This window comes from Balaenoptera physalus (assembly GCF_965194825.1).
Source record: "Balaenoptera physalus genome assembly, chromosome: 13".
Classification (NCBI taxonomy): Eukaryota; Metazoa; Chordata; class Mammalia; order Artiodactyla; family Balaenopteridae; genus Balaenoptera; species Balaenoptera physalus.
Window position 1 is genome coordinate 103,887,659 of NC_138892.1, and position 14,618 is coordinate 103,902,276.

At 43.8% G+C, this 14,618-nt stretch overlaps 1 protein-coding gene across 1 annotated transcript in view; it reads right to left on the minus strand.

Moving 5' to 3' along the window:
* Positions 1-617: 617 nt before the first annotated feature.
* The window catches only part of NDUFA9 (NADH:ubiquinone oxidoreductase subunit A9), a 30,630-nt gene continuing 16,629 nt past the window's right edge, over positions 618-14,618 (minus strand). Inside the window, exons 7-11 of the mRNA XM_082421571.1 lie at positions 12,535-12,602; positions 11,358-11,434; positions 6,081-6,176; positions 3,692-3,758; positions 618-907 (exon numbers count right to left, since the gene is read on the minus strand). Coding sequence (XP_082277697.1) covers positions 737-907; positions 3,692-3,758; positions 6,081-6,176; positions 11,358-11,434; positions 12,535-12,602 — 479 coding nt within the window. The 3' untranslated portion in view covers positions 618-736. The remainder of the gene's footprint in view (positions 908-3,691; positions 3,759-6,080; positions 6,177-11,357; positions 11,435-12,534; positions 12,603-14,618) is intronic.

A 14,618-nucleotide genomic window follows, 5' to 3' on the forward strand; every position in this document is an offset into this window, starting at 1 on the left:
TTGCCGACACTGAACCAACTGTGCATCTGGATCTTGGCTGTGAGGTTAACAACTCACGCAAACAGTGCTAATTCCGAAGCGCTGGCACTCCTTTACACGGCACAGGATCCCTGTACACCCACGTGTCTGAAACTGTCTAGAGGCTGTCCTAACCGCAGGCGGGTAGAGGCCGTGGCGAGTTCAGATCGGGGCGGAGGACTATGGAATTATTGCAGGTCGTCTGAGGATCCACGGCTACAGACAACGGTTTTCCACGTATGTTCTATATTTTAAATGCGTGTAGAGATCATTAAGATAAATGTTTAAAAATACCCAAAGTGTGGATAAATTCAGATTAGTTATGGGACATTGTGTCTTTTCTCAATTAGTGTTTATTAAAAGGCATCATATATCACGCAGGGGCTTCACAATATTCTGACCTTAAAAAGCGGTTCTCATCTTCCGGAACATTCACAAGAAGTGGCCTGACAGAAGGACATTCAAATCCTCCAGCATTTCAGAGAGTAAGATATATATGTGTCACTATTAAATATATAAATTTAAAGAAAATAATGCTCAAATTCTAGATGGCTGAATCACTCCCTTTGTAAATCAAGAAAGAAAATGTTGGCACAGAATTTGATCTCAGATGTTTTAATAGGGGCGCTTATGCACTATGTACAGGATTCTCTGCCAAAGGTGGCCTGGTCGCTAGTGACCCGAATGACACCAAAAACCAAGGGCAGCTCAGGGGCCACTAAACAGTGACTGTCTTGGACGGTTTCACATCTTCAATCTCAGAAGACAGCCAGCGGTACGTGCGGTGACGTCGCAGCACCTCGATGGCCTTGAGCTCCAGGGGCGTGGCTTGAATACCCAGGTCTTCCAAGCCGGGCAGGTGAGGCAGGGTCATGTCTGTGATGTGAACCTGTGAGTAAACAAGACGCGCAGAGAGCACTGAAAAGCGGCCAAGGACACGGAGTGCTGGCCTCGCAAACACTCCAACCCGCAAGCCGGCCTGAGTCCCGCTGCTGAGACTTCACTGGTTTCAGAGGATACGGGGCAGGGGCTGATGCCCGGAACCACCCAAAGCAGACCACAGAAAAGGGCTTGTGGAGGGAAAGGCAAGTGACAGCTCAAGGTCTATCCGCGAGTACAAAACACAGGCTCCGGTGAGGGTTACACAGCAGTCGGTCTGGGCTGGAGCAGACAGGTCGTCACATCTGTGAGGCTCAGTAAAGAAACAGGAGCTGAGGGCTTCCCTGGTGGCGCAGTGGTTGAGAGTCTGCCTGCCAATGCAGGGGACACGGGTTCGAGCCCTGGTCTGGGAAGATCCCACATGCCGCGGAGCAACTAGGCCCGCGAGCCACAACTACTGAGCCTGCGCGTCTGGAGCCTGTGCTCCGCAACAAGAGAGGCCGCGATAGTGAGAGGCCCGCGCACCGCGATGAAGAGTGGACCCCGCTTGCCACAGCTGGAGAAAGCCCTCGCACAGAAACGAAGACCCAACACAGCCATAAATGAATAAATAAATTAATTAATTAAAAAAAAAAAAGAAACGGGGGCTGAGGCAAAACCAGCCCATCCCGAGGATCCCCTGGGCCTGTTCTCCGAGCACAGCTTTCTGCCTCGGTTTTGCTGAATCAAGATTATTCAGCGACAATCCATGAACCTTTGTCTCCAGCTCTACTTAACCTGGCTGACTAATGCTGACGATAGATCTAAAAATCCAAACCCACCTTGCTTGGAGGGAAGGAGGGTGAGCCCTGAGCTTCCAAAGACCCCGGCTCATCCGCAAGCAGACGAAGAGGCTCGGGCTACACCCAGAGCAGCAAGCACCCCCATCCTCCCACCTGAGCACGCCTGCCATCCTTCCACCGAACAGCTGTCAAGCCGTCTCCCCAGATCAAATCCAAAACCCAGCAGCCTGCTGCCCCAACACTTCCTCAGTGACAAATATAAGAGGCGCATCCGTCAGACACGCTGAAGCGTCCCGGCCATCAGTTCTCCCGCCCGATCTTTCCTGAACATAGAAAGGACACCTTGGGATAACAGCTGCGACATCTGTTCCCCAAGGACTATGTTTCCATCCTGTTAACATTTTAGCTTTTAAGTAACATTCAGAGGACACTCTGGCTGCTGCTTGTTGGTAAAAGGCCACTAGGTTTTCAAAGGTAGAGACGGCAGAGTGTGTGTATTTTATTTTGTATCCTCCCTAGAAACACTTCTACACAAACACTTCTACACGCAGTGGGCAAACGATCAGCGAGGGAGACCAGCCTGGAGACAGCGAGATGGGAGGGGATCAGGGCACTGCAGGGGACGAGAGGCAGCCGGGGCCAGTCCAGAGGCTAAGGAAGGAATGAGCTACCCTCCTGGATCAGAGTGGGTACAGTGGAGACGACTATTTCCTCTACCCTTCTGGAAGTGGAAAAGTTTCAATGCTATTATAATCATTTTCATAATAAAAAGCTGAATAAAAAGGTAGGAAGAGGGAGGTGAGATCTAGCATACAGCTGGTTTCCCATCAATACCTGCTGACGGGCCAGACCTGTGCTGTCCAATACAAATTGAATAAAACTCAAATCTTATTTCTGCAGTCACACTAGGCGTATTTCAGGCATTCCACAGTCACTGTTGCTCGTGGCTACTTTCTGAACACTAGAGATGACAGAACATTTCCATTGCAGCAGGAAGGATGGGACAGTACTGTTTAGGCGGGTAAGGAAAGGAAGAAATCATGGAGGATTTCCAGATTTTTGGCTTGAGCAACAGAGAGAACGGTGATATCACTAACCGAGCTGAGAGGGGCTAGGAGAGAAGCGGGTTTGCCATTGCACTCTCGGACGAGCCGTGTTTCGGATAACCATCACACAGCTAAACAGATGTGAGGCCTGCAGCTGGGTGGGCAGGGAGGCCATGCAGGGCTGGAACTGAAGCCGCTGCCAAGAGCTCACAGACAGCGGCTGGAGCCCGGGGCGAGATGAGGGTCGCTCAGAGAAAGAGCAAGGACAGGAAAGGGCTGAAGACAGAGTCCTTGGTCCCCACCGTCAGAGACCAGGGACAGAGGGTGAACCAGGGAGACCGAGTGAGCACGAGAAGCACGAGAATGTGGACAGCGCAGGTGGAAACCGGGGTTTCAAGAGGCCAGGAGGGGCGCCTCTGCCCAATGCGGCTCACAGATGGGGTGAGCGCAGGTCAGAGTGCTGACCGCGGGAGTTGGCGGCACAGAGGCCCCAGGTGACCGGGAACAGAGCCGGGTTCGGGGAGACACGGAAATAAAAGCCAGGAGTGGGGTAAAGCAAGAAGGAGGTAAGAAGCTGTCAACCACAGGTAGAGACAGGTCTTCTGAGGAGTCTGGTGCACGCAGACACAGACAAGCAGGGCAGCGGCCAGACGCGACGGGCCCAGGGAGGGCCTTCGGCCTTAGAAAACCACAGGGCTAGTGTTAAGGCATGTCTGTGTGTACGTGGATGGAGAGGGTCCCGCGGAGGAAGGAAAACTGAAAATGCCAAAGATAGGGCCCCAGAGAGGCTGGGCGTGGGTGCCTTTTGTGCACAAGGGAGGGGCTGACCTCAGACACGAGGACGGCAGACAAGCACGTGGAGATAAGCCAGGCAAGCCCGTGAGCAAGCTTGGCGCTCACTCACCCATCTCCGCGGCTCTCTGCCCGGCATCCGCCCGGGCAAGTGTTCATCACCCTCATACTCACCCGCTCCACTTTATCCCTCGTGGTCCAGGGCTCAAACGGACTAATTTCAAAGAGTCGACCTAGCCATCTGGAAAGAGGAATGAACAAGGCACACGTGGTGAGCGTCTCTGCTCGATGTTCAAGCCAAGCAAGCAAGGGAGGCTGCCGGGGAGCCAGGAAGTCACTGCAGGGTTTTAAAGAAACTAACAAACATCCGAACCTCCTGGCCCCAGTGCCTGGGAGGTCACCTCGCCTTTCGAGGCAACAGCCTGACCACCTCACTGTGGCTCTCCTAGGCTCCCACCAAAGGGATAGTGAATCGGAAAAACCAACATACAGTACAGCTGCCTCACCAACAAGACAAACAAAAGAGATCCAACGTTCAGTGACATCTGTCACATTCAGTCAAAGTTAAGCCCCAGACGTTCAAACAGGCTTCTGTCAAGGACACAGGGCAAGCCAGGCGGTATGCAAGATAGAAAGCGTGAGCCTTAAAAGTAGGGGCCCCGAGAGAACCAAAAAATCCAAAAGTAAGGAGATGCCTAAGATCTACGGTTCAAATCAGGAAGCCAAGAGAAAACCCGGACAAGAGGGGCCACCTGCCTCCTCAGCACCATCTCTTCACCCTACTGAAACCCAGGGGTCTCCTTATCTGCCACCTGAGCTCCTGTCTCACGTGTCTTCAGGACAGGGAGGCCCCCTAGGAATTCCTCGGGGCCCCCGCAGAGGACTGGAGGCGGAGCTGCGAGCGTGTGCTTTGAGCAGCGACCATCCCTATGGCCAGGCCAGCTCTGCTTTCATCTGGTTGTCCTAACGGGCCTTTAGGTCAGAAGTCATCAAACCCAGGGTTCCGCAGCTTTTTAAAAACCTGAAAAACATCATTCCAAAGGGAGGTATAAAAAAATGAAAAAGGAAGCTGAAGATTGGTCAGAATTTCTCCAGGAACATAGCAAGCCTCAGATTCCAGCCAACATGTTCCAATGGCAAAAAAAGGACACTTTACTGGCTTAAACAAAACAAAACAAAACAAAACAAAAAACACCGCTTACAATCCTCCAACTCTGCTCTGGTTCTACGCTAACAGATCACCTCCAGTCTGTATTTTCGGGTCCTCGGGGGCCACGCCATGGGCATACGCCAGCTTCAGGATAAGCCTCAGCTGTAGGCACAACCGCGAAAGCAGCTCCCTGCAAACTGGCTCATACCCCTCCACTGCCCCGAGGCCCCCGCCACAAATGACCTCACCACTAGCTCCAGTGGATGCCCTTTTCTCTTTATCTTACCTGACTTTTGTACAGCATTTCATTCCATAAACATTAACAAAAGGCATACTGTGTGCCTAACACTGTTCTAGGTGCTGAAGACACAGATGTGAACAGAATAGCAAAGCTCCTCTCCTTCAAAGTCATTCCCTCCTTAAAGCACTCCCCTTCCTTTGGTACCCAGGAGGCCACTCTCTCCATTTTTCACTTAAGCATCTGATTACTCTCTTCTAGCTTCCCTGATAAACTCCTCTTGCTCTGCTGGTCCTTTAAATGGAGATACTCCTCAGCCCTGCTCTGCCACTCAGTCGCCACTCTGCCCCACTGACCTCGGAGCCACTGGGAGTGTTAAATGAGATGAAGAAGGCAGCCTGAAAGATGGAACACTCCCAATAAATATTACCATCACATTGCCTTCTAACTGTCTATCTCTCTGATACTTCTGTTAGGTCAGAAGCTTTTTTGAGGATTTACTGTAACATCCTGAGTGCCTGGTACATTGCCTAAGACACAGTTGGCAACAAGAAATGTTTGTTGAATGACTGAATGACTAAACGAATGAAGAAGTGAGCTGCTGTGTTGCTTCATCAGTCAATCTCTGGCAAACTGGATGTGAAAGTCTCCCTGACCAGTACCTCAGTGTGTGATCATTCCAAGATGCTAAACCTACAGAGGGGAGAAGTGAAGCAAGAAGCATAAAAAGCAAATAAGGCAACCGCAGGAAGCGGCTGAATTGACCTGGCTCCTTTCCCCAACCCTGGGATCAGACTGCCTTAATGAAGGAGGGCCCCTTTCCCCCTCCTGGGTGAGTGGATGAAACAGAGGGAAACTTGATTGCTCCTTCACATGACCTGCCAAGCAAGACGCTGCCAATTAAACCCAGTGGCTTCTAACAGGAGAATCTGAAGACCTGCAGATTCAACCTTCCAACACAGTGTTTTTCTTACCCACAAATCAACATTCCCTTTCTTAGACTCCTCTGGCTCTTTCCTAGATGAATGTCAAGATATCAGAAGCACCTCCTGGTTAGAGATTCCCAGATTTCACCGCAACGGACGTACTCCCTCTAACCCCTGGGTGGGAGCATTACAAACGAAGTCTCTAGTTAGCTCTTCTCTAGAAGGCACAAAAAGCAGCGCTTTACTTACTGATATGCAAAATGTGGCAAAGGGTAGGCCAGGAAGGGTCTGTGAGCCACGGCAAAGATGTACTGCACCAGGTCAAAGAGGACATACCGACTGGGCCTACAAACAGAAAATTCACAGTTCTTCAGATTATTTGCTCCTCACAAACTTTCGTTCTTTTTTTATTTTTTTTTCGTTCTTAACTTTACAAAATAACATCTTTCTTATGAAAAAGGAAACACATATGCACTATAGGAAATACAGATTAGCACAAAGAAAAACCACCCACCAAAGATGAAGTTAATAAACTTAATATATAATAATAAACTTAACTTCTCATCCTCTTATATTTTAAAATTTAATTTAATTTATTTATTTATTTTAAAATTTTATTTATTTATTTATTTTTACTTATTTATTTTTTGGCTGCATTAGGTCTTCGTTACTGCGTGTGGTCTTTCTCTAGTTGCAGCGAGTGGGGGCTACTCTTCATTGCAGTGCACAGGCTTCTCATTGCGGTAGCTTCTCTTGTTGCAGAGCATGGGCTCTAGGTGCAGTCTTCAGTAGCTGTGGCACACGGGCTTAGTTGTTCTGCGTCATGTGGGATCTTCCTGGACCAGTGATCGAACCCATGTCCCCTGCATTGGCAGGCGGATTCCTAACCACTGCGCCACCAGGGAAGTCCCTCATCCCCTTATACATTTTTTGCTTTTATAAACATAAGATCACACAGGTCATTGTATTCTGTAATGTCTTTTTCATTTAACATTAAATCCCAATCATCTTTCTGTGTCACTAAATATTCTGGTGCATGCTTAATGGTTGCCCATATTGTATTGCAGGTAATCATAATTATTTTATCACCAATTCTCAGGTTTTGGATATTTAAGCTACTAAAAATATTTTTCTTTTATAAAATAATGTTTTAATGAACATTCTTATTGTAAATATTTCTACATATCCATAATTATGTATCTGTAATATATTCCAGAAGTAGAACTAGCTCAAAGTATATTTTGAAATTTTAAGGCTTTTATCAAAGCCTTAAGGCTTTTATCAAACCTCTTCCAAAGAGGTTATATCAACTTAATAGAAAATGCTAGTAGTCCCCTCACCAAAAATGAGTTTAGTCATAAAAAAATGAGCAGACAAAATTTTGTCCATCTGCCAGGTAGAAAAAGGTACCTCAACATTTTAATTAGCATTACTTTAATATTAGAGATTAATTTTTTTCTTCATATATTTTTGGCCATTTACATTTATTGCTTTTCTCTCTTTCCTCCTGGAGTCTCTATAAGAATGGTTTGTAAAAATTTTTATATTTTAATGATATAGTTGGAAATATCTTTTATTGTTTATATTACTGCCTTTTAATGTTTAATTGTCTTGTGGCATACAGAAGTTTAAAGAGTTCATTTAATCAAAACTACTGACTTCTTTTACTTCACTATTTGGTTTTATATTTAGAAAATCCCTCTATAGTCACTAGTGACATAAATAAATGTCCACATATTTATTCTAATGCTTTGTTTTTTTACCCATAAAATAAGTCATCCTGCCATGTATTTTTGTATTGATATAGGATAAAGATGTCTCAGCATTTACTGAAAAATCTACCCTTTCCCCATATTTTGAAATATCACCCTTATCACACTCTATTCTTACATATATTTGAGACTGTTTCTGGACTTCCCGTTCTATTCCACTGATCTGAATAGTTCTGTACCAGTATAACCTAGCTTTAATAACTATTATTGCTTATAATACACTTTAATATCTCTTCACCCATTTCCTAATCTCTTTGTCTTAGAAAGCCTGTGACAGCTGAGAGCTGAATTAAGGCAATTCAGTGAGAACCTCATCATTCTGACATTTTCACCAAAAAAAACCACCCCAAAACAAAAAGAAACAAAAAAGAAGAAGAAAATGTCAGCTAGGGGAACTACCAGACAAAGCCCTCAAATAGCTTCCTTCAAGTTCCAGAAATCACTGCATATAATACATGCTATGCCAAAGAACAACTGCAATCTTCATGATGACAAGCAATACTGGTATCTTGGGCAAACTAACTATGTCATACACTTGCTCTTCAGCTGTTCTAAAACCCTTTGTGTTCCATTAACTGTGACTCAAAGACTGGTCTATGTGCCCCTGCTCAGAGAAAGGTACACTGAAGGCTGTGTCCTTCCCAGCTTAGATTTCATGGTTCGATACTGTAGTCATTCCTCTGCAAATATCCTCAGCAAAACCTTGTCCCCAGCACCTCTCCACTATCCTAGCGCAGCAAAACCCCTTCTCTGGTTAATCCAAGTATCTGCCTTCTTTGTGCCTGAACCCCCAGCAAGACACAGTTGCAGAGAAAACAGCCCTGGGCTAACTGGCTTCCCCTTACATTTCTGATCATGAGTTTCAAGGGGAAGACTCAGCTCTGCTTTGCAGTCCTACTGTGCGCTCCCAGGAGTGCTCTTTTCCTCTTCTCTCAGGGAGTGCTTCCTATCTTCTTTTCCGTCCTCAAATTTTCCATATACCTCTCTCACCCACCCCATCCTGCCTTTTAACTGATGATCTTGTCTTTTCATCTTTTTCTTAATGATGTCTTATGAAGTACGAAAGTTTTTAATTTCAGTGAAGTGTTATTTATCCATTCTTTTCTTTGATGAAGTATGCTTTTGATGTCGTATCTACAAAATCTTTGCCTAACCCCACGTCTAGAAGATTTTTAAATGTTTCTTCCAAAAGTTTTATAGTTAAATCCTTACAGTTAGGCCTTGGATCTATTTTAATTTTTTGATGTATGGTGTGAAATCAGAATCTATGCTCATCTTTTTGCATATGGATAGTACTATTGTTGAAAAGATTATCATTTCCCCATTGCAATGTCATGGCACCCCTGGCAAAAATCTATCGTCCATAAGCATAAAGGCTGATTTCTAGACTATCAATTGTTTAATTGACTTCTTTGTCTATTCTTATGCCAGTACCACATTGTCTTTATAATTATAGCTTTCAATTAAGTTTTGAAATTGGAAAGCTTAAGTGCTCCAACTTTATTTTTCTTTGTCAAAATGGTTTTGGCTATTGTGGATCTTTTGCATTTCCGTATAAATTTAGAATCAATTTGTCAATTTCTGCAAAAAAGCACGCTCAAATTTTGGTAAGAATCGAGTTGAATATACAGATCAATTTGGGGAAAATTGCCATTTTAACAATATTGACTCTTCCAACCCATGAACATGAAATGTCTTTCCATTTACTTAGGTCTTCCTTCATTTTCCTCCTCAATGTTAGGTGATTTTCAGTATACAAGTCTTGTATTTCTTTTGTTAAATTTATACCTAAGTATTTTATTTTTTTGATGCTACTGTGAATAAAATTATTTTCTTTATTTTATTTTCAGATTGTTCATTTGCTAATATATGGAAATTGATCTTTACATATTGATTTTGTGCCTTGTAACCTTGCTGAACTTGTTTACTGGTTCTCAGTTTTGTGTATGTATGTGTGTATCAATAGATATTTAATGGACGATTGATAAAATGGACCAACATCATGTAATTAATAACTATGAAAAAACTACGAGCAAAATTAAAGTCATGCCTCTGCCTTAGCCTCAGGGAAATAAACAAAGTTTTCCCCTGGGGCTGAAGAGAAGTGTGGATACACATTTACAATTTCACAAGGAAAAATGCCTACACTTCCCTGTGTATCTTACTTTTCCCATCACTGTGTCAGATAAGTATGACCTACTGCCGCCTGGCAAAGAGGTTGGACTGGCTGGGCAAAGGTAAAGAGGAAAATGGCTAACTCATCCCAGAGCCATCTCCACTGAGCAGTAAGCAAAGTCTATAAAACCATTTCTGCTCATCTATTCCTTGGAATCCTGGTCTAAATATCACTTGACTAGAATCTGGTATCTTTTGAGCCTAGTGTTTTATGGAAACCGTGCTGAACACACATTTTTTGTAAATAATTTTCCTAGAGTATATAACTGATTACACACTAATGTACTGAATTGGGAACTCAGGGAGACATACATCTTCCAGCAGCTGGTTGACATGGAAACACAATACAGAGCTTTTTGCACTGAAAAAAAACTTTACTAAACTAAATCTATAGTGATAGTGAAACGTGACAATATATGAATCCATAATGCTGGGAAAATATACCATGTCTCCTGGCTTGGAGAGAAGAATGTCTTTTCTCAAGAAGCAAGTAGGATTCTGGGCCAATTATTAGGTGAATTTGGTACTTTTCCACTGGGCAGATTGAGTCTTAGTGTTTTGTTTTGTTTTTTTAATTTATTTTATTTTTATTTATTTATTTTTGGCTGCGTTCGGTCTTCGTTGCTGTGCGCGGGCTTTTCTCTAGTTGCAGCGAGCAGGGGCTACTCTTCGTTGCTGTGTGAGGGCTTCTCATTGTGGTGGCTTCTCTTGTTGCGGAGCACGGGCTCTAGGCGCGCGGGCTTCAGTAGCTGTGGCTCAGCGGCTCTAGAGCGCAGGCTCAGTAGTTGTGGCGCAGGGGCTTTACTGCTCCGTGGCATGTGGGATCTTCCCGGACCAGGGCTCAAACCGTGTCCCCTGCACTGGCAGGCAGATTCTTAACCACTGCGCCACCAAGGAAGCCCAGGTCTTAGTGTTTTGGTTTTAATTAATTCAGTAAAAAGGTCCTAAACCTAGCTGTGACATGATTGAATAATTTCAGGCAAGTCACATAGCTTAACTGTGCCCCATTTTTCCCGAGAGCGAATTTCAACAAGGAGAGCATATAACAAATGATCAGTCTTGCAAAGCCCTAAAAACTGTACCCTAAGCCAGCCATTTCCAACCTTTTGGGGCATAGTGATAATCTAGCAAAATTAATTTGATTTTGCAACTGTACTTACTCCCTAAAAGTGTTTTGTTTGATTATCCTTTGATATATTAAAAACATCACCGGAGTAGCACAATACCATCCTTGGGGGTCACTGGACTATGGCTACATAATAGTCTAGGGCAGGGGTTCTCAGACTTTGGTGACAGAAGAATCATTTACTCAAGCAGATTCCTAGGTTCCCTCAATTCTGACTTAATATAAGCATTCAGGAGCTTCTGATAATGATGGTCTTTGGATGGTTCTTTGAGATATACTGGCCTCAGGGCCAAGACAGTAAGGTTTCTGGAATAAATATCATCCAAGAAAGACACTGAAAAATGCAACCAACAGACCTGTGAGCGACATGTTTAGAAATTATTGTTGTTGTAAATCACGGTTCTTTCATTTTAACAGGCCGCACTATTTTAAAGTCAAACTCCAGCCACCTACCCAACAAAGGCAAAAGTTTTCCCTCTGGCATCTGGATCCTTAATTGCATTAACAATTCCTCTGGCGACATCCACAATCTACAAGAAATTATAACACATGTCTAAGTAACTGTTGAAAGAGAGAGAAACAGAGAGAGATGGGGGAGAGGAAGGAAGAAAGGGAGGAGGGGAGGGAGGAAGGAAGCAAAGCACGCCACATGGATCACAGCAACAACAGAATGATAAGATTAAGACCCACATCTCAAGAGCTCAAATAACCTCCACATGGGCGGGTCACCTGAATACCTTCTCCAGTCAGAGCACGTTAGCTTCCGGGGCATCCAGGCCTCTCCAACCTCACCCCCTCCTCCTCCTCCTCTCGCTGTCACTGTGCTATCACAAACCATTAGTCCAAACCACACGGAACTGCCAATATTCTACCATTTTGACTTTTAAAAATAATAATAATCTTACATGATTTCAGACCCCGTGGTTTTCACTAGGGGTGATTTTGGCCCCCAAGGGACATTGGCAAATGCCTGGAGGCAGTTTTAGTTGTCACAGCTTGGGGGGTGCTACTGCTACCTGGTGGCTGGAGGCCAGGAATGCGGCCACACATTCCACAGCAGCCCCCACGGCAAAGCGTTACCAGCCCAGGAAGTCCACAGTGCCCCAGCTGAGAGACCCTGGTTCAACACAACGTGGACTCCAACATGCTCTCTCACCTCTGGGCCCCTGTACACACCGCTCCCTCTGCATGTGAATCATCTTTAGGGTCTCACCTAAGATGTCATTTCCTTGGAGGCCTTCCCTGACCCTCAAGTCTGGAGTAGGTGTCCTCTGACATATTTAGGTAAAACCCTCTCCTGTCATAGCACTTATCACGCTGCATGACAATTGTTTTGCTGACCTGCCTCTGACCATCTTGAGGACAGCAACGTGTGTCTGTGTCGTTAGCATCTCAATATTCCCAGTGACGTGTGGTGTGCCTAGCACATTAAGGGCTCAATACAGTTTTCTTAAATGAATGAACAAGTGAAGACAGAGAATACATGTACCTCTTAGGTAAACTGAGAGGCAACCAGTCAAAGCAAGTTGACAAAGATAAAAATGATGGAATTACAGGATTAGGATACAACTGGAAAACTGATCAGCTGACTCTTGAATTCAGAGAAAGCTCCTTTATCCAGGGTACTTACATATACTGGTTGTTTCACTGTCTTCTTGCCCAAGGAAATAAGAGGGACACCACCAAACCATCGAATACCTGGCGGAAGAAAGACAACATTCTTAGAAGGCCTAGGCTGCCTGAAGACCAATGCATCTCCAGGTGCCCCAAGCTGGCATAACCATTTTGTGTAGTAAAAATAATGAAATAAATGTAGCTGACTCTGAGGCAGTTAATGATCCTACAAGGGGCAGCCATTTGTTTTTCACACAACAAACATAGAAAGTAAAAGGGCCAAATACTTAGGGACACAAAGAACAAGGGAAAGCAGTCAGGTGGCTTGTCTACCTGTCTTCCACTCCGCAGTGCTAAGCGCATGGCCACTCCCAAGACTGCGCTCTACCTGCACCCTGTTCTAATCAACAGATCAGCAATGCAACTAACCCAGAGAAAGATGCAGGTGAAAATAGGAATTTAGTGTATGATGAATGCAGTACCACAAATACGTAGAGAATGGAAGTATTTAATAGATGACGCTGAGATAATCATTTTACTCTTTGAAGGAAAAAAACAAAAAAGAAAGAAATGGCTCACATCTTGCCATAAGCCAAAACAAAATCCCAAGTGGCTTAAATGTAAAGGTAAAAAAAGATTTTCTTAAAAAAACTTTTTTTTTTTTTTTTTTTGGCCATGCCACGCAGCTTCTGGGATCTTAGTTCCCAGACCAGGGATTGAACCCGCGCCCCCTGCAGTGGAAGCGTGGAGTCCTCACCACTGGACCACCAGGGAAGTCCCTTAAAAAAAACTTTTAAAAGTACAAATTATTTATAAGAGCATCCAAAAGAACAAAATACTTAGGGAAAGACTAAACCAAGTTGGTTAAAGACTTGCACACTGAAAACTACAAAACATTGCTGAAAGAAATTTAAAAAGACACAAATGGAAAGACATCCCATGTTCATGGATTGGAAAACTTAATATTGTTAAGATGTCAATACTACCCAAAGCAGTCTACAGATTTAATGCAATCCCTATCCAAATCCCAATGGTGTTTTTTGCAGAAAGACAGGAAACTCCATTCTAAAATTCATATGGAATCTTAAGACACCCCAAATAGCCAAAACAATCTTGATAAAGAAAAGAAAAAGAGTTGGAGGTTTCACACTTCCTGATTTCAAAACTTACTACAAAGCTACAGTAATCAAAACAGTGTATAGTGATCAAAACAGTGGCATAAAGACAGACATAGACCAATGGAATGGAATAGAGAGGTATAATCATTGCACATCTGGCCAAAAAATTTTGACAAGGTGCCAGCACCATTCAAAGGAGAAATGATAGTCTTTTCAACAAATGATGCTGGGAAAACTGAATATCCATAGGCTAAAGAATGAAAGTGAACCTTACCTCACACCATACACAAAAATTAACTCAAAATGGATCAAAGACCAAAGCGTAAGAGCTAAAAGTACAAAACCCTTAGAAGAAAACACAGGGGAAAAGCTTCATGACAACAGATTTAGCAATGACTGCTTGGCTATGACACCAAAAGCATAGGCAACAAAAGTAAAAATAGATAAACTGGACTACATCAGAATTAAAAACTTCTGTGAAACAAAGGACACAATTAACAGTGTGAAAATGCAACCTATAGAATGAGAGAAAATGTCTGCAAATCATATGTCTGATAGGAAGGGGGTTACTATCCAAAATGTATAAAGAACTCCTACAATTCAACAATAACAAAAAACACCCAATTAAAATATGAGCAAAGGACATGAATAGACATTTCTCCAAATAAGATATACAAATGGACAACAAGCACGTGAAAAGATGCTCAACAACACTAATCATTCGGGCAAAACCATCAGATATTACCTCATACCCATTAGGATGGCTACTATCAAAACACAGAAAATAACAAGTGTTGATGGGGATATGCAAAAATTGGAACCTTGTGCACTGTTGGTGGAAATGTAAAATGGTACAGACATTATGGAAAAACACATGGTAGTTCCAAAAATTAAAAATAGAACGATATGCTCCAGCATTTTTACTTTTGGATATATATCCCAGAGAACTGAAAGTAGGGTCTCAAAGAGATATTTGTACACC